A 22,326-nucleotide genomic window follows, 5' to 3' on the forward strand; every position below is an offset into this window, starting at 1 on the left:
CCATGACCGACGACCATCCAACCTCTGCTTAAAAGCCTCCAAAGAAGTTGTCTTCACACAAATGCACAGAGTATGGGAGACAAGCAAGATGAATTGGAGCTTTTAATTCAGGATTGCAAGTATGACCTGGTAGGCATTATTGAAACCTGGTGGGATGAAACCCATGACTTGGAATGTAGAAACTGAGGGGTGTAACCTGTTTTAAAGGAATAGACCAAGCAGGAAGGGAGGAAGAGTAGCATTATATGTAAAGGATGTGTATACCTGTGAAGAAATCCATGACTTGGAACATGGAAAGCAGACTGAGAGTATATGGGTAAAGATTGTAACAGAAAGAAAAAACAGTGACCTTACTGTGGGGGTCTGCTATCGACTGCCAAGCCAGAGAAAAGACTTGGATGACGCAGCAGAGCCCCCCTCCAATGCAGCAAAGAATTAACCACACTAGGGACCCAACCAGTCTGCTAGATTTAATAAGCCAGGAGGGACAGGGGTCCAAGGCGCATGTGGTCAGATGCATTGCCACCAGCACCTTGTCCACCTCAACTGATTGCATTATCTTAATCAAGACAGCCAAATGTAACACGATGCATAGCAGAGCAAGGACCTGACTAGCTGAAAATTAGGCAGTTCTTTAATGGACAAATTGGAAGTACTGATGCTCTGTTGCCAAAGCACACAAAACCCTGGAGATAACCCTGAATGGAGAGCAAAGCAGTCTCCTATTTTCTTTTCCAGTAAGACTGTATCTTATATACTACAGTTTCTAGGACTAATTCCTTAAGAATATATTTCCCTTTAATAAAGGTTACAGGTTACAGTGAGAATCGAAACTCTTTGTTACAATAAGCCCACTGGCTACTGGCCTGTTTCTGGGCACAACTGAAATGTTGGTCATGAGCTATAAAGCCCTATACACCTTGGGTCCAGGCTATTTCCCTAGATAAGCCTGACTAGGTTTTGAAATCTTCAGGGGACACCTTTCTCTCCGTTTGCCACCCTCACAGGCACATTTGGTGGGGACATGGGAGAGGGCCTTTTTGGTGGCTGCTCTCATATTGTGGAACTCTAGTCCATGGGAGGTTAGTTTTGTCCTCTCTCTCCTTTCGCTGGCAGGCAGGCTTTTTTTGTTTAGATAGGCCTTTTGCAACTATTGTGGCAGGGTCATTTAATGGTATGAAATGCATATTTTCTCCTCCTCTTGTTGTTGGGTTTTTAAATGGTTAAGCTGTTTCAATTCAATGGTGTTTTTAATATGGTAACTTATTTATTAATTTATTTATACTTATAACTGTTTGGTGTGCTTTTTAGCTGTATCTGTATTTAATGCATGTTGTGAGCCACCTTGGATCTGACTCCTGCACTGGGAGAAAGGCAAGATATAAATAAACAAACAAACAAATAAAGCTCTGTATAGATTACTAAATAGAAAAATAAGAAATGCATACAAATAATTGCATGTTTCTTGAATAATGTAGTAAGAGTTGTATATTTATACAAAAAAATCATTCAATGTATCTTTTCAATATCTCTGTCCTTACTGGCTTCTAACCACTTGTTTAATGTTATATCTACCATATCTTTAAAATAAGGAAACATTTTCCCTTACACTCTGAACATTTAACTCCAGTTCCTCAACTCTCTGTTCCAGGTGAGCTTTTTCATTAAATGCAGTCTCTTGAGCAATCTATATCAAACAAAAACATAAATCAAATACACTTAGTATAATAACATTTAATCTATTAGATTAGATTAGATTAGATACTACACAACGGTCTTGGCAATTTCTTATGTTGAACAGATGTGGCACAAACGAATTTGGATAAAAAGTCAAACCTTTAACCTCTCTCTCAAGCTATCTCGTTCAGTGGACATCCTTCGGAAATCAGAAATAGCTGCATCCCTTTCTGTTTCCACACGCCTCAAAACAGCCTGTGCAGTCATCGCAGTTTTGGATGCTTTCGGGACTTTCATAGCTTCTTTTCGCAGTTGACTTATTTCTTCCTGGGCCTATCATTCAAAATTAAAACTCAGATGCAGATTTGTCCAATTCAAGACAACTTAAATTGTAACTAGCCTACCAAAGACAAAACTGGACCCAACTTACTTCAGCAGATATATACAAAGTGAATACAACCCATAATGTCACATCCACAAATAGCCCAAGCAACAGAGACGGCCTGTTGTTATTAAAACCTGCTTAGGTTGGGAGCTATCCAGAGGCATCAGGCTGGCACTGTGGAAACGTGATCCTGGAATAAATCAATCCTTGATCTAATTCATCAGTGTTCTTTCCATGTTCTTAATAGTTTGTATAGGAGCAGCCGGCAGGGAAGAGTGTCACCGTGGAACTATCCTGGCAGCAGGATTACTGCTGTGTATCAGGATGGTGAAGAGGTAAGGCAAAGTATCAATTCAGTTATGGTGGTTTAGGCACACCAGCAGCGCCAATCCAGCATACCTGACACTATATTTGAACCACCCTGTCGTCACTACCACCCTCCTCCACCTCATCCTGCTACATGGCAGCAGCAGTGCTACTAGGTCAGGTCTGTGGCACCACCCCTTCCCACTAGCTGCTGCTCACATTACTTTCCATGATGGATCCCAAAAGAAGAGATAACATCTATTCATTCATTCATTCTCTTCAAAATTTCAAAACTTTTCTTCCCAATGTAAATGTACAAGCAGGATACAATAATAAATTATAATAGTACAAAAAAGAAAAGAGGGAAATATTTTAAAAATCCAAATCATAAATCTCTCTGCATATAAAATCAGGCTATACAAACAAAACAGAAAATAAATTGAAATCTAAGTGCAGGAAGCCTAGAAAAACAAAAATATTTTAACAAACTGTTTAAGTCTACAATAAGGCAGTCCTATATCCGTCCAGAAAGAGAAATTCCAGAGTTTATGTGCCAAAAGTAGGAGCCCACATTTTAAGTACTTGCACATCATAAATCGGGACACGGGTGGCGCTGTGGGTTAAACCACTGAGCCTAGGACTTGCCGATCAGAAGGTCGCCGGTTTGAATCCCCGCAACGGGGTGAGCTCCCGTTGCTCGGTCTCTGCTCCTGCCAACCTAGCAGTTCGAAAGCACGTCAAAGTGCAAGTAGATAAATAGGTACCGCTCCGGCAGGAAGGTAAACGGCGTTTCCGTGCACTGCTCTGGTTTGCCGGGAGCAGCTTAGTCATGCTGGCCACATGACCTGGAAGCTATACGTCGGCTCCCTTGGCCAATAAAGTGAGATGAGTGCCGTAACCTCAGAGTCAGCCACGACTGGACCTAATGGTCAGGGGTCCCTTTACATCATAAATCCTGAGGACGACAAACCTTCAACAATGCCTCCTAAGACAATCTTAAGGTAAACAGCTCCCAAACACTTTAAGATTTTATATTTTGTCAGAAATTGTTCTTACCAGAATATTCCATATGCCTGTAAAGATTACCTGATCATAAAGTTGAATAACTTTGTCTCTTTCTGCTGTGAGAACCTTGATGTTGCCTTGAACTTCTGCCATGTGACGTTCATATCTTTCCAGCATTGTCTTATATTCATCACGGTCTCTCAACATTTGCTGAAATTCTGGATCAGATTTACATCCCTAAACAGTTAATGAAGAGAAGCTGATTTCCTTTTCTACTGCTTTTGATTTATCAATCAATCAATCAATCATTAACATCCATAAATCACAAACTTTAGAATTTGATTGGATTATCCAGTTTTAAATTATTCAGGAAGATGGTGGGTGATATCCAACTAAGTCTTAATCAATGACTTTAAGTCTACTGAATTCAATTAATCTACTCTATGACTAACCATTGGATATCATTCTGCCTCTTCAGTTCATATTAATCTGTGCACAATTAACTATTCTGAAATGCTTTTTGTTAGATACTATGTAGAATGTGTAAGGGACGCAGGTGGCGCTGTGGGTAAAACCTCAGTGCCTAGGACTTGCCGATCGTCAGGTCGGTGGTTCGAATCCCCGCGGCGGGGTGCGCTCCCGTTGCTCGGTCCCAGCGCCTGCCAACCTAGCAGTTCGAAAGCACCCCCAGGTGCAAGTAGATAAATAGGGACCGCTCCGGCGGGAAGGTAAATGGCGTTTCCGTGTGCTGCGCTGGCTCGCCAGATGCAGCTTGTCACGCAGGCCACGTGACCCGGAAGTGTCTTCGGACAGCGCTGGCCCCCGGCCTCTTAAGCGAGATGGGCGCACAACCCTAGAGTCGGACACGACTGGCCCATACGGGCAGGGGTACCTTTACCTTTACCTTATGTAGAATATGATTAATTCTATTGTAATGAGTCTAAATAAAGATTTAAGTTGACAGATACCTTGAAAAATAGTATAAATGTAGGTACATATCACAAAGTTAGAAACGACAAAAAATAATGTAGTACAACATCTTCCCAATGACAGAACCATCCATCTACCAATCCATCATCAATTAGTCCTTGCAATCCAAACAGCAGTATGCAGCAACCAGATAGCATGCATACCAGAAAATGCAACCTGTGTTTTGTATGTATTAGGCTGAAATTCTAACTTATCAGGAGGCAAGTTCCATTGAACTCATTGGGCCTGCTTCTGAGTAGAAAAGCACAGAACTGCATTGTAAAGCTGCTTAAATCTTACTGACTTCAACAGGATTTAGGTAGTCTGATTAATTTACTTCAGTCCCTCGCTAGCATATTAATAGTGCCAAGTAATCAAAATCAGCTGAAAAAATGCACAAATCTATACTTTATGAAAGTTGAAAAATATACCCGGATGGGGGAAAGCTCCTTTGAAACAGAATGAGAGGAGCTGCGCCTAGGACTTGATGTATTTCGAAGCATTTTCTTCAGCTGATATCTGTCTTCTTCTGCTGACTTGATAGAATTGTCAAGCCTTGAGGGACGCTTCTCCTGTGATAGTTCAATGTTTGAGGAAGACTTTTAAGTGCCAAAGTGAAAACAATTATTACTATAAACATACTTTTCCAACTAAGACATATTTCTACAGAAGCAAGATTTATTATGTGTCAGGGAACTGCCATCAGAAGGAAGGGAAGTGAAAGGGCTCACACAGGTTGGGAGAGACTCAGCAGCTGAAGAGGGAACCAGTAGGGGGAGAGGAGCTGAGCTGAGGGAAAGTGAGCTGGAGGGATGGCTCAGAGACACTTCCAGCGAAAACAGTGGGGAGGTTTCAGGACCTCCTGTAGGGACACCCACTCCTCGCCGGAAACTGTCACGCAGAGAGTCCAGAAGACGTGTTTCCGTTAAGGAGCTTTTATGTTGGAAGCGATTCCGAAAGCAACCACTGTCGGAATCTGCCAGCGACTGACGGAGCCATGTTTAAGGGGCTCCGTTACAGACAGAGGTTTGCAAACTTGACCAAACTCTGAGGGACTTGGATTTTACACACAAGCAGCTCATCGTCCCATCACAGCATTCCGACAGTCTCCGTGAGCAGCTTGTGCAGGAGAAGGCATCATGAGCAACCCAGCCGGAACCGGAGAAGCAGGAGCTAGAGCGGGTCCAAGCCTGGAAGAAAGGTACCGGGTGTTGGAGGTCCAGCTAGCGCTGCAGACGGCGAGGCTTGAGGAGAGGAGGGCTCAGGATGCAGACAAAAAGGGGAAAGACACCCAGCTCGCCAGAAAGGTACCAGGATTGGTGCAGAAGTTTGGGGGGGAGCCCAAAGACTATCATGGCTTTCGGACAGAGATGCAATATGCCCTCAATCTGCAGTTTGATGAATTCCCTGACGAGGAATCACGAGTGGCTTTCGTGATTGGGCATCTTGAAAAGGGGGCGAGAGACTGGGTTAGACCCCTGATGGCAGCGAATAGTGACGTCCTAAAGGACACGATGAAGTTCTTTCGCGCCATGGATCTGATGTTTTCCAGCGATATTGAACAGGGAGTGGTGCACAGACAGTTAATGGCTTGCAAACAGGGGAGCCGATCTGTCCGTGAGTACTGGACTGAGTTCACCATGTTGATCCATAAATTGGGGTGGGATCTATCGGCGGAACCCATTCAAATGCTCTTTGAAGAAGGGCTTTCTTCGGCTGTGAAAGACGAACTTTCCCGGGCGCCCAGGGCAGAGTCTATGGACCAGCTGACCAAATCAGCGCTGACCATAGGAGCGCGCCAGGAGGCGAGAGCATTGGAGAGGCGGGAAGGGAAGGGGGAACGTTGGAAGGAGTTCCGCATTCCAGACATTCCAGAGCCAACTTTCCCGCCGGCAGAGCCGATGGAAATCGGAACAGCGCGCGCGCAGTTTCAAAGCCCAGTGAGGGGGGAAAGAAGGAGGGAAAAGGCGCCCGGAAATGCTATCTCTGCCAACAGCCAGGTCACTTTGCCAGAGTCTGCCCCCAGAGGAAGGAATGGCAAGGGATGGTAGGAGCTGTGGAGGGAAGAGAGGAAGAAATACCGGAGCAAGTAAAAGCCAACGCCTGGCTGCCACCGTCGGGGCACAGCAGCCAGGCCAAAGAGCAGTGAAAGTGCCCACGCCAGAACCTCCTAAACCCGCCCTAGTGATAGAAGTGGCGCTAGAGCTGCCAAACGGACACCCTCTAAAGATAAAGGCGCTGTTGGACTCAGGCAGCTCCTGCAATTTCATGAGCAAAGAGTTTGCAGCTGAACACCAGATACAGACGATCCCTTTAAGCAACCCCCTGCAGGTGACCACGATCGATGGCAGGGAGCTGTTGGGAGGAGAAGTCAGCTTGCAGACCGTCCCAATGATAATGAAGGTGGCAAGGCACACCGAACTGATAGCGTTTAATGTGGCCACCTTGGGAGGAGCTCCCATTATATTGGGGATGAGCTGGCTAGCGTTACATGATCCGCTGGTGGGCTGGCATCAGAGAGTGGTTTCTTTTGGTTCAGCACATTGCTTAGAACACTGCAAGGAGGGAAAGGGTTTGGCAGGGGCCCAAGCCACCCTAGCAGGGACTGAAGTAACGGAGAACGTGAAGGTACCACGACAATACGCAGATCTCCGCGACGTCTTCAGCGAAAGGGAAGCTGACCAACTACCTCCGCATAGACCCTTTGACTGTCAAATCAATTTACTCCCTGGGGCACAGCTCCCTGTAGGCAAGCTGTACGCCATGTCAGACAGAGAGATGCAGGAGCTAAGATTGACAAGAACCTGAAGAGAGGGTTCATCAGAGAGTCCAGGGCGGTGGGGGGCAGCCCAGTGTTTTTTGTGGATAAAAAAAACACGAACAAGCCGACGCTGGTGTGTGACTTCAGGGCCTTAAATGCAGTGTCAGAACCAGTGGCTTTCCCTATGCCCAGGATTGACGACATTTTGACAAGGGTGCGGAAGGGAAAGATTTTCACAAAGCTGGACCTAAGGGGGGCGTACAACCTGATACGAATAAGGAAGGGGGATGAATGGAAAACCACCATGTTCACCCCTTTAGGGGCATTTGAATATTTAGTTATGCCCTTCGGCCTACAAGCAGGCTCCGCATGCTTTCAATCGCTTATGAACCACGTCCTGGGGCCTTTGCTTTACAAGAATTGTGTGGCCTTCTTAGACGACGTGTTGGTGTATTCTGAGAATGAGGAGCAGCATGTGAGAGACGTCAGAGAAGTGTTGAGCAGGCTGCAAGCCAACCAGCTGTGGGTGAAACTGGAGAAGTGTCAGTTTCATACCAAGGAGGTGGAATTCCTGGGGTATCGCCTGTCAGACAAGGGATTGGCCATGGATCCCGGCAAGGTCCAGGCGGTGCTGGAATGGAAAACACCCAAAACAAGGAAGGATGTGCAGAGGTTCCTAGGATTTGGGAACTTCTATCGTAAGTTCATCCGAAACTTTGCCCACCTGACGGCGCCCATTACGGACTGTCTCAGCAGTAAGAAGAAGTTCGTTTGGACTGAGGAGGCGGAGCGAGCATTTGAGGAACTAAAAAGGGCCTTCGCCTCGGAACAACAACTCCTGCATGTGGATTTACAAAAACCGATGAGAGTGGAAACTGACGCATCAGACAGAGCGATTGGGGCGGTGCTTCTGCAGCCAGGGAAGGAGGAGTCAGAGTGGAGACCGTGTGCCTTTTTTTCGCGAAAGCTGAACAAATCCGAGAGGAACTACACGGTGTATGACCGAGAACTACTAGCCATTCATGAGGCGTTCCGGAGATGGAGGCACCTGCTAATTGGCGCACAACATAAGGTGCAAGTGTGCACTGACCACAAGAACCTAGAGTATTGGAGGACGGCACGAGTGCTCAACCAACGGCAAGTGAGATGGGCCCAGGAGTTCTCCAAATTTAACTTTGAGATTTGTTACGTGCCAGGCCCAGAGAACATTAGGGCGGACGCTCTCTCACGCAAACCTGAATATTTGGAGGGGGAGGGAGCACCCGAAGAGAGACATGTCATTCCAGAGGACCGCTGGGTGTGTGGGGCGGCATTGGTGGGACAAAGAGAACTGGTAGAGGAAACAGAGAATGATGAATACGCCCAGAATAAGCTCAGAGGTCTTAGGGGTGAGGGAGAGGAACCAGGGGGTTTCGAGGAAAGAAATGGAGCTTTGTATTACAAAGGGGCACTGTATATCCCTGAAGGAGACTTAAGGGGGAGGGTACTCAAGCAGTTGCACGACAGCCCCACGGCGGGGCATTTTGGACAACACAAAACCATGTGGTTGGTCACCAGGGAATTTTGGTGGCCTAAGGTGAGGGAAGATGTACGGGAGTATGTAAGAGGGTGTGAGCAATGCCAGCGAGCCAAAGGGGAGAGGCGGGCACCGGCGGGACTATTAGAACCCTTACCAACCCCAGAACGACCTTGGGAGGCAGTGTCGATAGATTTTATGACTGATCTGCCGAAGTCCAAGGGGAAAACAGCCATCATGGTGGTGGTAGACCTACTAACAAAGATGTGCCACTTTGTAGCCTGCTCGCATGCAGTCACGGCGGAAGAGACAGCGAAGTTATTTGTAGAACACATTTTTAGGTTGCACGGGGTGCCATTGAGGGTGGTCTCAGACCGAGGAAAACAATTTACTTCCAGGTTCTGGAGGAAGCTCATGAGCTTACTGCAGGTGGAGGTCAACTTTTCGACTGCCCGGCACCCTGAAACCAACGGGCAGGCGGAAAGAGCAAACGGTGTCCTCCAGCAATACCTGAGGTGTTATGTCAATGACAGAGAGAATGACTGGGTAGAAAAGTTGGCGCTGGCGGAATTTGCCTACAACAATGCCGAGAATGTGTCCACAGGGATGAGCCCCTTCTTGGCTAATTATGGGTGTCATCCCAGGGCTTTCCCAGGGGGAGAAGGGGAGAGATGGAGCGTCCCGGCAGCCGAGCATTTTGTAGAAGAAATGGAAGCAATCCATCGTCAGCTCCAACTCAACTTAGAAAGGGCGAAGGAAGAATACAAGAGGCAGGCAGACAAGAACCGAAGGGAAGGTGAAACCATAAGGGTGGGAGATAGGGTGTGGCTGTCAACCCAAGGGTTGCCGTTCAAAGGAGGTTGTAAGAAATTAAGACCCAGGAGATTGGGTCCCTTTGAGGTCATTCAACAGGTCAACCCAGTGGCTTTCAGGCTCCGGTTACCCAACCACATGAAACTGCACCCAGTATTTCACAGGTCGTTACTGTCACCGTATGAGGGGGGACGAGAAGGGATGGCCACTCGGGGACCGGTCATAGAAGAAAGGGAATGCAGCAGCCATGTGGCAGAAATCCTCGACGCCAGGTGGAAGGGGGATCAGGTGGAGTATTTGGTAGCGTGGGAAGGAGAACCGGAGTCAGAAAACACTTGGGTAATGGCAGAAGATATCAATGACGAGGTATTGATAGAAATGTTCCATCAAAGGTTCCCAAGGAAACCTCAGCCTGTGGAGAGGTTCCGGAGGGAATACTTTGGGACCACCGATGAGGAGGAGGAGTTGGAAGGATTCTCGGACTCGGAAGGGGAAGGGGAGATGGACTCTGAGGAGGAGGAGTACTTCGAGACCAGGAACCGCAACAGGTGGAGAGAAGTGTTCGAGACATCGGAAGATGAAGGAAGTTCATTCCGGGGTTTTGCCTCCTCACCGCCCGTAGAGGAGGGGGCGAGAGGGGATGAAGGGGGCCCTGGAGGGGAGGTGGATGTCAGGGAACTGCCATCGGAAGGAAGGGAAGTGAAAGGGCTCACACAGGTTGGGAGAGACTCAGCAGCTGAAGAGGGAACCAGTAGGGGGAGAGGAGCTGAGCTGAGGGAAAGTGAGCTGGAGGGATGGCTCAGAGTCACTTCCAGCGAAAACAGTGGGGAGGTTTCAGGACCTCCTGTAGGGACACCCACTCCTCGCCGGAAACTGTCACGCAGAGAGTCCAGAAGACGTGTTTCCGTTAAGGAGCTTTTATGTTGGAAGCGATTCCGAAAGCAACCACTGTCGGAATCTGCCAGCGACTGACGGAGCCATGTTTAAGGGGCTCCGTTACAGACAGAGGTTTGCAAACTTGACCAAACTCTGAGGGACTTGGATTTTACACACAAGCAGCTCATCGTCCCATCACATTATGTTTCAGATTTTCTGAATTTACCGTATTATAAAATCATTAAAGCTGTTTCTGTCAAAACAAATAGAGTTGGTTGTATGAAGCAGATCTCACAATAAAGGCTGGGAAGAGTGGGAGAACCTAGCATGCATGTGGCTATGAATGCCTACGGGCACCACTGAACAAATGTCATAGCTGACAACTTAAGTGAGAGAAGAAGACTGGTTTCGCCACCTGCCTCCTCTTTCCTTCTTTGTCTTTTATAAAGCAGGGTATGGATGAAAAATAGGGATCTTTTGCCAATCTTTCTGCTAGACAGAAAAAAAATACACAGAGCTTCCTAGCTTGGGTGCAGGTGCACATAGTACACTCTGCAAGTGAAAAGAAGGTAAGTGTGAAACGGCACACCCAAACCATTCTGACAGGTAGATGAGATTTCTAAGGAAAGAGGCTCTAGGAAAAAGGTGTCCTTATAAACAGATTACGCCTTGAATTTCTGTACTTGAAGAGAGTACGTCTTAGGCAATAATTAAGCCCACCCACCAACTCCACACACCTAAGGGTTGTTAGGAAAGGGTGCAGTAATGACCATGTTCAGCTTGCATCCCCAATGTCTTCCCAGGTGCACAGAGATGCAAGCAGAATTTGAAAGAACTGTGCCCATTGCTTTCTGTGTTACAGACATGCAGGGAGGTCAAACCACTGTTAATGCTGAAGAAAGAGAAATCTCACTGAAAAGACATAAAATGCAGAATAAGGGGCATTTTGAATGTTATGTATTCTTAACACTACAATTATGCATTTAAATATCTTATAAAAGACGTATCAGTTGTACTAATCTGCGCAAATGCTTTTTGCAATGTACATATGATACGAGGTTTCATCAGCAAAAATAAAGATATGTAACTTACAGAGCTAAGGGCGCTGATTTTATGTTCCAATTTCCGTATAGTATTTTGTTGGCATTTAATCTGAGACTAAAATGAAAAGAAAGAAAAATGTGATTAGTTAGACAACTGAAAATAGAGCATTTGGCAAATATTTTTCACTGACTAATAATGCATTTGGATAACTCATTTAAGATGAGCTGAAAATGACAAACTCAGTAGAGCTGAGGTGCCAGTCAGTTAGCAGAGTGGTTTTCAACCAGTGTGCTGTGGCACTCAGGGGTGCTGCAGGCAACACTGGCCTCCGTCCCTCGTTCCTTCCCTCCCTCCTCTGATGTCCTCTTGTGTCCTGCCTCCCAAAGGCTTACTCAGCTGTTTGTTGTAGCAGCCCTGGCTACAAACTCTGCAAGCAAATGGTGCCTCTGGGGCTGGCCAGGGAGTGCTGGTTGACAGGAGCTGAGGTGGCCTCAGAGTAAGCATGTAAATGGGTGAGGGAAGCCAGGCAGGCAGGTGCTGTGCTGGCCTTTCTTGTGCTTGCTGTGTGCAAGGCCTGCCTGGGAGCTGAGTGCCCGGTGCTGAAGAGCTTTTCTACCATGCAGCCCCACCAGCACCTGCGGCTACCACCCAAGATAAGGTGCTGGCCTCATGTTCACCTTTGGCCAGTCTCCACTGGGCCACTAAAGCTGGGGACATCCTCTTCCCAGGCTCCTTTGGGGCAGTGTGAGGAGGCACCTCTCTTTGGGGCAGGGAGGGCAGCTCAGAGTTGGGCACAAGGTAAATCAGGATCTACTGATAAATCTCTGGGTGATTTGAAGCACAGGGTGTTCAAAAAGTAACCAGACACCTACTGAGTTACATTATCTAATAGGTGTATAGTTACTTTTCGAACACGCTATAGATTGGTAAGGATTTTTGACTCCTGATTGTTTAACAATAACAGCAACACAATGAATCCCTCCTAAATTATCCAGTTGGAATGAAGAAAGCTTAGGGTAACCAGGAGTGGATTTTTATGTTGAAGGACTGTGAGTTGAGTTCTGATACTATAAAAGTATTACTCAAAACAAATTCATGTGCTCAGAATTCTTTAAGTCTAAGTATATGCCCTTTATATCAGACTCCAGCTGATGGATATCACAGTTTCAATAGCGGCGCCTGCAAGTTTACCCTCTTCTGCTCTACACCATTACAAGGCTAAATGTCCACAGTATTTTTTGACCTACACCTGTATCTCTTTACTTGGTCAACATTGTGTGTGTGTGTTTGCGTGTGTGTGTGTGTGTTGTAAAATTATTGGAACACTGAGAGGAACATAGGAAACTGTCTTATTCTGAGATAGACCTTTGATCCATCCAATTCAGTATTGTTGCACTGACTGATAGCAACTCTACATGATTTCAGACAGAAGTCTTTGCCAGTTCTACTTGGAGATGCTGGGGACTGAATCTGGGAATTTCTGCATCCAAACCAGATGCTCATTCACTGAGCTACAGCTCTTCCAATTGGTTACAATTCCAGTATTTCACATATGCAAACTCTTAAAACTACATGAGCATCCAGAAATGGAAATTTCTCCTGTAATTGTGAAACTAATTCTCAAAAAGAACAAACTATAAAAGCATTGCATGTATAAAATTTTTATTATTAATTCAAGTACCTTGGCTTCTGCAATTTCCTGGTCTGCACTATCCAATACAAATTCTTTTTCTTTTTCCAGCTGTTCTGCTAACTTGTCTACATGAGCGAGTTCTTTACAGAGATATTCATTCTTACTTGCCAAGTCGCCCACTTGAGTTGTTACTTCTTTCTTACTATCAAGTATTTTTGTAACATACTTCTCCAACTCAATATTTTTTGTTCGCAGTTCTTCAACCTTGTAAGTCAAAAAGAACAAAATGGTTTCACTTCTCCTACATCTTAAGTCTTGGCAGCAAAACATTAGTTCATATCACATACTAAGTGTAAAGGGCTCCTGAGCAGCTGACCATGGTTAAGGTACATTGAAACTGCTTGTTCCTACATGGAAATGGCTGGCTGAACTTACGCATGACTAAAGGAATACATTTCACACATACTAAGTGGCACTCCAGCTTTAGTCCTGGAGAGCTCAGGCCCCAAACATCTTAGATTATCTCTAACTCTGTGACTCCTTATAAACTCATCAGCTGTCAAAATCCTTTGGATGGTGCCTCAATGAACCAAGTTTCAATAGGAACAGTATATAAAGAAGCGTTTTTTAACATCAGTAAAAGAAAACTGTCATGTGTGAAGCAGCCCAGTGGTAAGCTAGACTAAGAGAGACAGAAAAACCATACAAGCACCAACACTTCAGGCGTGCTTCAAAAGTGATATGCTGAATTGTTTAGAAAATCTGATAATGGTTAGATAATGAGAACTTTTAAGGCCAAAGTGACCAGCCTATAAAAGCTGGGTCACACCACTGATTTAATATAAAGCAGAGGAATGATGTGTTATTTAAATTGCAAAATAATTAGTCCAGAAGTGAAAGTCAAACCCAGCTCCCATGTTCTTCCCACCAAATCACTTTGCCTCATCTTCCAGAAGGGCTCCAAGACTACAGGCAAGCTCATGGGGGCAAGGGGAACTCATGTTGCAACCTGCCCTCATCATGCCCAGTAGGGCCTCCAGCTGTATGGAAATTGTTGTTTTTCACCTGGAACCTGAATGACAATGAAGCTTTTAAAATCTGCCTATGATGAATGTATGTCAAATTCAGTGTCTTAATTCTAAGGTTAGAAAGCTAGAACATATAATGCAGCTCATGGAACGTGCCTAATTATGCAGCAACTTTGTTTCTAAGGATCTTGAATGATAACAATGTTCCATGTAAAACATACAATAGAGCCTGAAGAATGAAATAAAATCCAGGATCTATGGCTTTCACATGGTGGGGGCATACTAGAATAAAATCTGTCCAGTAATACTAGCAAGGTTATAATACTGTCTTGCATGACATACTAATCCTCGTGAGACTGTGCTAGTATGCAAGCTCCTAGAGAGGAGCTCACAGCTGTTTTGCTCTTCCCTGATCTTTTCATTGTTGTATCAAGCTTAACCAAGGTTTGCTTTTGTCTGAACCAGGGCTCATGGTTAAACACTCTCCTTGCTAACAACAAGCTGTAAACAAGAATAAACTTTGGTTACAGTTCATGGCTAGTGAAGAGAAAGCTTAACTATGAGCCCTGGTTTGGACATGGTAAGTCAAATTATGGCTTACTTAAGTGCAGCATGGCAGCAAAAAAGATCAGGGGGGAACAAAGCAGCTGCAAGCCCCCACCCCAAAACCAGCATGCTCACATGTCTCACTAAAATCAAGTTTGGCTTAGCATGTCATGCAAACCAGCCCTATAAAATACACTTTAATTCAATAATCTTCTGCCTACTGCCGCTGCTAATATTGTAGCCTTTAAGCAAATGAGCAGTCTTTTTTTAAATACTGTTTTTATTTATTTTCATAGTACAGAAGATAAATTTTGAGAAAACAATTGCTACAACAGTAAACTACAAGTAACTTGTCCTGATAAAATTACAGACTTTTATCATGCCATGCGTTAAAGTTTCATTTGATAACTCTAAGAGATCATGCCACATTTTCCCATGAGTGCTGGGTGGATTCCTGCCACAGTCCAAACAATTTATGTATTCAATAAATATTTGTTATATGCTATATAAAAGGAATATGGATTATGTTTGCCCTTTGCAGCTAATGAATAGTCTTGTGATCAGCATATGCTCTTCTGATCAATGAAATGATATCAAATCTGGCAAACACAATATTCATCCATTTCTAAAGAATCCATCAACCTAGTTTTGTCAGGTCTGAATCAAGACTGATAAAAGCCAAGTAGTTCTGATGCAGCTAAGTACTGTAATTACTCTCCATATACCTCCAGTAAACAAATGAGCTAAACCTATAGGGTTTTGCATTGGGAAGGCCCATTAGTACACACGGATATTGTCATGGTAAAATGCCACAACAGGTTGATTAACTACTATTATATAGTCATTATAATGTAACCATTGATCCCATGCCATTATTTTGTCCCAACATTTCTAATAAGAGGACAAATCCATTTTTCACAGCAAAATGTTATGTTTATGGTCTAGTTTAGTTGTTACAAATAGCCAAAATTTCAGAAAAATATGACAGAACCTCTGATTGCAGTTGTTGGATGATTTTGTCTTTCCTAATGCTGTCTTCTGATTTTGAAGCTCTCTCACTTTCAGAAAATGGACAACCTAACACAAGCTCTTCTCTTGTTGTCAACCTCTGGGGGGAAAGAAGCAAAAACTGTTTAAAGAACAGTCCTGTTTTGTGATAGTCTATTTCTGCATTCGGCTGAAAAAATGCAAGTTTTGAATGTTATTGTCATAAGGTATTATATTGTAAATATAGCTGAAGCCCAAACCAGTACGTATATATTTAACTGAAAGTAAAGTCCACTACGTTCAACAGGCTTAGATGGCAATATAATTGGATGGGATCAGGGCTGGCTGGGAAACCACAGTCAAAGTGTGCTCATTTATGGTTCATCAACAAATTTATAGGTTAAAGACGAAGTCATAAGACAGGAGACGAAATATGGAAAAATAACAGTGAAAGAAAATATATTCACAAAATGGTTCATATCTTTGTGGAAATCTATCTATTATAGAGGTTCAACTTTTTCCTCAGCAAAATTTGAGGTGGTGGGAACTAAATTTGGGTTTAGAAATTGAAGAAGACGCAAGGTACAGATTGTGGACAAAAGTGCCATAAAAATGCATATCGGCAACATCCAGAGAAACAGCCCTTAAAATGGTGTACAACTGGTACTTAATACCTTGATGCCTAGCCTATATAAAACCGAATGGTTCTCCCATATGTTGGAGAGGATGTCCCACTATAGGGACATATCAGCACATGTGGTGGGAGTGTCCAAAAATAGAAGTTATAGAAAGAATGCATTTACAGAAATATCTCTGATTGCAAGGCAGACAGTCTCCAGGACACCACAATTAACTTGTCACAATATATTGCAAATTACAAACAAAGAACTCACAACACAACTATTAACTGCTGCAAGAACAGCTATTGCCAAGATATGGAAATCACTGCAATTATTAACTATGGACCAATGGTATAATGCAATTTGGCAAATAGCGTTACTGGAAAAACTGACACAAAAATTAAAAGTACAAAGAGGCCAAAGAAACAAGACAATTTTATGCAGTCTGGTGTGATGGTTATACAAATTATACAAATAATATACAAATAATATACAAATAATTATACAATTATACAATAATTATACAAATAATGAAGCATATGGTAGAGCAGTATCCATAGTTTAGAGCACAGTGTGGTGTGCATGAAATACATATTTTATTCTATTTTCTTCCCCTCCTTCCTATAAAGGTAAAGGGACCCCTGACCATTAGGTCCAGTCGCGGACGACTCTGGGGTTGCGGCGCTCATCTCGCTCTATAGGCCGAGGGAGCTTCCGGGTCATGTGGCCAGCATGACTAAGCCGCTTCTGGCAAACCAGAGCAGCGCAAGGAAACGCCGTTTACCTTCCCGCCGGAGTGGTACCTATTTATCTACTTGCACTTTGATGTGCTTTCGAACTGCTAGGTTGGCAGGAGCAGGGACCAAGCAACAGGAGCTCACTCCGTCGTCTGGGGGATTCGAGCTGCCGACCTTCTGGTCGGTAAGCCCTAGGCTCTGTGGTTTAACCCACAGCGCCACCCGCGTCCCTCCTTCCTATAGATTACTACAAATCCTAATTGTTACTGATACAAAATACATTTTACTTATACTTTACATCAGTTCATATATGTAATATTTGTAATAATTTTGGTATATACACCTTGACACAACTTTAATACATTCAGAAACTTTTATCTGAGTTTTTTTATGTAATTGATGCATATAATATGCTCTTATGTAAATAAACATATATCTCAATGCAACCATATTAAAGTTTAAAGATGAAAATGAATAAAAACTATGTTACCAAAAGAAAAAATAAGGAAAAGGCCAGGGCTGCTTCCACTCTGGATATTTATTGTGGAATAACCACACTTCATTCACTCACTTTTTACAGGGCATCTGTATAATGTTGTGAACAAAGCATTCTGCTCCCTGATCAGCTCTCATTTTCTTCAAAGCTCAGAAAATCCAACTTTTTTAAAAAACACAAAGGGACAGCTGTATAATTTCCTCAGGTTTAGATGGACTATTGTACAATGGTTTGCAGGCTCAGTTATAACCTAGATAGATTGCTCTAGGCATTTCCTTCTCTATGGTCCATCTGTCCTCCCTGAGAGTCTACTTTAACCCTTCCTTTCCACATAGTGTTGCATTTACTATATCTTATCCTTTCCCCCACCCCCACCCCAAATTGGGGCAAGGCAATAATAATTAGGAGCAAAACGAGGGAGAGGAATTATTTAAAACTTTCCACTCATATGGTCCAATATAATATCCCCACCCCTAACATCTGGGACTGGGTGAAAGGGGACTGGCCACCTGGCTACAGAATGTTATTTTGATTCCTGAAGTCTGGAAACAGAGTTGCTATTCCATTTACAAGCTACAGCAGTATAGCAATAATTGGGTGCTAATAAATCACCCAAGTCTGGAGCACCCTGTTTTCTTTTGTCCCAGAGATTAGGACTAGATCTAAAAGGCTTAAGTTAAATTTGTTGGTGCAAATCCTGGATGCCAAGATCCGAGTTTGGAGCAACTACTCTTTGTGAGACAATGCAAGGAGATTTAAAGCCACAAAATATGAAGCAAAGTGAAGCATGGAACTATAGAGGCTGTCATACCCTTAAAATATGTCCTTCCAAGTGAATTTCAATATTTCCCTCTTCTCCCAGCAAAGGAAAACACCACACATTTGGTAAGTTAAAAACTGGTTTACTTACAAACTCTTCAAAGGTTCGGTACATGTGCTTTTCCATACATCAGCCAGAATTTTCCATACACCATCCCTAGCTAACAGGACCAGTGGTCAGGGATGATGGGAACTGTAGTCCCAAAACAGCTGAAGGACCGAGTTTGCGGATGCGTGTGCTATGGTGTTAACCCCTTTCTACATTAATTAGGCATATGCATGTTGCTTACCGTATATGAGACTTGAGACAAGATTTCTAGGAGAAAATTTGTGATGGTAATAGCAGTTAAACAATGCAACCAATTACCTACAGGGGTGGTTGGCTGCTTCTTGCTGGAGGTCTTCAAGCAGAGGCTGGACAACCATATTTCCAGGATGAAGCAGCTCTGGATTTCCTGCATCAAGCAGGGGGATAGACTAGATTGCCTATAAAGCCTCCTCCAGCCCTATGAATCTGTGATACTCCCATGTAAGTGCCCATAGTAGTTTTGCCATTATATCTGCTTTTATTTCCTCTGTGCCTAAAGATGACATTATTCATAATACATAAAATACTTCAATCTATAAAGATATGTTTTATGATAAATGATAAGTAACATTAATTAGACATTAATTAGATGAATTACCACAATATATCATGTTAAGATCTGAGATTACTGATCTCCTCCTTGATGGGGCATAAGTCCCTAGTACATGTGCTTATGACTGCATTATACAACAGAAAAAGTATTCTATAGCTTTTGAAAGCTTGGATAAACGTGGATAAAAATATTGTAAATTGTCTGGTAAGTGACTTATTATTTATTAATAGCAGATTACATTTTTTAAAAAGACTTGTTAGGTAAAAGGTAACTGTAAAGGACCCCTGGATGGTTAAGTCCAGTCAAAGGCGACAATGGGGTTGTGGTGCTCATCTCACTCAAAGGCCGAGGGAGCTGGCGTTTGTCCACAGACAGCTTTCCGGTCACATGGTCAGCATGACTATACTGCTTCTGCTTGCACTAGTGGAGCAACGGGAGCTCACCCCGTTGCGGGGATTCAAACCGCCGACCTTCTGATCAGCAAGCCCCAGAGGCTCAGTGGTTTATACCACAGCACCACCCACATCCCTTGTTAGGGTAATGCCTAGGCAACCAAATCCTATGTTTACTGGGAAGTAAGTACCACTGAATTAATCTCCCCAATGTGTACATTGGGAATTAATAACTAGGGCCATCTTAAATGTTGAGCTTAGTCCTACTTCTATAACAGTTCACAAGCATGGGTGTAGCTCAGATTTATGTTAATAGAGGCAGGACACCCACCTGTCATTATTCTCCATATGACACTCACCTGTCATTATTCTCCATATGACTCTGTCTAACAGATTCAGAATAAAATGTCTCAACAGCTGTTGTTTTAAATTACTTTCTTTTGACCACAAATGCTCAGAAAATCTGTCAAAATCCTTCTACAATTTTATTTTTAGTTAAGTAATTTTATTTATTTACTTGATTGGGAGGCAGCAGCCCCCCCCCCCCGGCCATGCCAATGTTCACAAGGTTTTTATTTTTAATCTACTTGTACTACAATAATAGCAAGCACCAACATTTTCAGTAGCAGAGAAGCCTTATATAGAATCCTATATAGAATCATAGGTAGAGCTGAAAGGGTCCCCATCTAGTCTAACCCCCTGCAATGCTGGAATCTCAACTAGATCATACATGACTGATGGTCATCCAACCTCTCCTTAAAAACCTCCAATGAAGGAGAGTTCACAACCTCCTAAGGGAGTCCATTCCACTGTTGAAGAGCTCTTACTGCCTGGAAGTTCTTCCTGATGTTTAGTTGGAATCTCTTCTTGTAACCTGAATTCATTGGTTCAGGTCCTAGCCTCCAGAGCAGGAGAAAACAAGCTTGATCCATCCTCTGATAGCCCTTTAGATATTTGAAGATGACTATCAAATCTAAAGGGCAGGCAATCATACACTGGAAAGCCTCAGCAAATAGTGCTGAATCCCAATCTCATACACTCCCCTTTTTATATTAACACACACCTTTAAAACAAAATCACAGAACTCAAAGCTTATTCACACTGATTTTTCTAGTAAAACATAAAAGTCTGATAATGACTTTGAAAAAGCAATGCTAGAATTTCAGTAAATTTTGTGTTTAAAGGAATATTTTAAAAATACCAGATAAACACCTATCACTTATATATGCTCTCCATGATTATATGTTTACTGAGCTAGATGATTTAGTGTTAAGAGAAGGAAGCATCTGCTTTCTAAAATAAACTGGAATTCTCCCCCTTGTATTTGCGATCACAGTTACATGCTTAGTAGGTTTGCTGAATGAAACTGACTCTGGATTAATTCTGTGCAAAAGCAAAAAGGCACCTGGAGGTGTCAAGCCATGCCTACTTGACACCATGTAAGGCTAGCGGTCACCATGACAGTAGAGTTTGTTTTGGTTGAGGACTTAACGGCTAGGCACACTCAGGGGTAGCTGCTACACCAGAAACTTCTTAAACTTTTATTTTATATATTTAAAATATAACTTTAGAAATAACCCTAAGGGAAGGAGAGGAAATGGCTGATGTATTTCCCATAGATAATACTAGGGGCATACTGGGCTTGTGGATTTTCTTTCATTCTACTCTGCAACCTTTTTTGCGGGTGTGCAGTGGACAGCTGAAAACCCATCTATTCCACAGTGTGGGTTTTTCAGGATTGCAGCTACCCATGCTTACAAGTAAAAGACACCACCACCTCCTTCAAGCAAACACAACTGCTCAGACTTAGCCGCCGTGAGCGCACCTACATAAAACCTCATTTCTCTGCAGCCTGCCTGGCATGCAACTGGGGTGTCTTCCTATTTCCTTGGTGGCCATGGCCGTAGCCATGATTTATGTTGGCGTTGGGGCAGGACAACCCACCTGCCCTCATCATCCGTTCGGCTCTGCCTAGCAGATTCCATAATCAAATGTATGGTATGATTATGGGATTTGCAGAGTTGGAAGGGTCCCCCTGAGGGTCCACCCACCTGCAATGCAGGAATAGGCGGCTGCCCAGTCCCATACAGGGATCGAACCCATGAAACTTTGGCATGATCCAGCGCCATGCTCTCTAACCGACGGAGCTCGGTTTTTAAATTACTTTCTTTTGACCCCACGCCCCAAAGCGCTGAGAAAAATCTATCAAAATCTTTCTACAATTTCTACTTTTTTAAAAAAAATGTTATTTTGGGGGGGGGGAAGCAGCTGCCTTTCTCTCTCCCCCCCCCCGGCTACGCCCATGTACCATGTACGCTCTCTGTACCTTGGAAAGAATTTCTCTTCTCCTCCTGCGCCCGGGCCCGGGGTATTTCCTAGAGCTCATGACGGCAGCTAAACTAAGCTAATATTCCTGCCTTTCCCCCCACTCTCTCTCTCTCACTCGGTCGCTCCTCCACTCAGCTTCCTCAGCCTCGCCCGCTCCTTCGCCTCCTTTTCCCTCTCAATCCCGGCGGACCAATGAGCGGCCAGCGTAAGCGACGACGCCTCGGAGGCAACAATCCCCCGCCTCCTGCTTCACCTCAACGGCCGCGCGGCGTGGGGCGCGTGACGGGCGGGTTCACCTAGTGAGGAAGGGGTGTGTGACAGCCAGGCAGCTGTCATGCCCGCCCCCACAGCAAAAAAATAACTAATAATTGCCGGGGTGGGGGTGGGGGTGGGGAGTTAATGTCCGCGTCTCTCTCAAGACCCCCTCTGATTATTCTCCTCAGGACGCCCTGAGCGCTTGTTAACTCCCCCACCCGCTTGGCACAATGAACGTCCCTCCCTGGCCCCTCGCGGCGTCTCCTTGGCAACGGCGCCGCGACGCTCCCCCCTCCCCTCCGGCTCTCTCTCTACCTGTTAGACAAAACCGGGCAAGGGGCGCGCTCCTCTTGTTAACCCCGCCCCCTTCATCTGGCGCCCCCGCGCGCGGCGCACTCCGTCCGGCCGCGTCAACCGCTGCTCGCGCCCCAAACGCCGCGCGGCGTTCGCGCGGGCGCCGGGAGGTGGGGGGGGGACCGCCTTGTTGGAAGG

The 22,326-nt window shown here is 44.4% G+C and overlaps 1 protein-coding gene across 5 annotated transcripts in view; it reads right to left on the bottom strand.

Moving 5' to 3' along the window:
• TSGA10 (testis specific 10) overlaps positions 1 to 22,054 on the bottom strand; it is a 44,525-nt gene extending 22,471 nt beyond the window's left edge. For 2 of the 5 annotated variants that reach the window (XM_081003824.1, XM_081003825.1), the window contains exons 1-8: positions 21,578 to 22,050; positions 15,551 to 15,667; positions 13,034 to 13,249; positions 11,401 to 11,466; positions 4,774 to 4,941; positions 3,455 to 3,610; positions 1,837 to 2,010; positions 1,610 to 1,687 (exon numbers count right to left, since the gene is read on the bottom strand). In XM_081003824.1, the coding sequence (XP_080859950.1) occupies positions 1,610 to 1,687; positions 1,837 to 2,010; positions 3,455 to 3,610; positions 4,774 to 4,941; positions 11,401 to 11,466; positions 13,034 to 13,249; positions 15,551 to 15,667; positions 21,578 to 21,637 (1,035 nt within the window). In that variant the 5' untranslated portion in view covers positions 21,638 to 22,050. Of the gene's footprint in view, positions 1 to 1,609; positions 1,688 to 1,836; positions 2,011 to 3,454; positions 3,611 to 4,773; positions 4,942 to 11,400; positions 11,467 to 13,033; positions 13,250 to 15,550; positions 15,668 to 21,577 lie in introns of all 5 variants that reach the window. The other 3 variants (XR_013985827.1, XM_081003822.1, XM_081003823.1) reach the window with 3 other exon arrangements.
• Positions 22,055 to 22,326: the final 272 nt, after the last annotated feature.

Source organism: Podarcis pityusensis (assembly GCF_964106645.2).
Source record: "Podarcis pityusensis genome assembly, chromosome: 4".
Lineage (NCBI taxonomy): Eukaryota > Metazoa > Chordata > Lepidosauria > Squamata > Lacertidae > Podarcis > Podarcis pityusensis.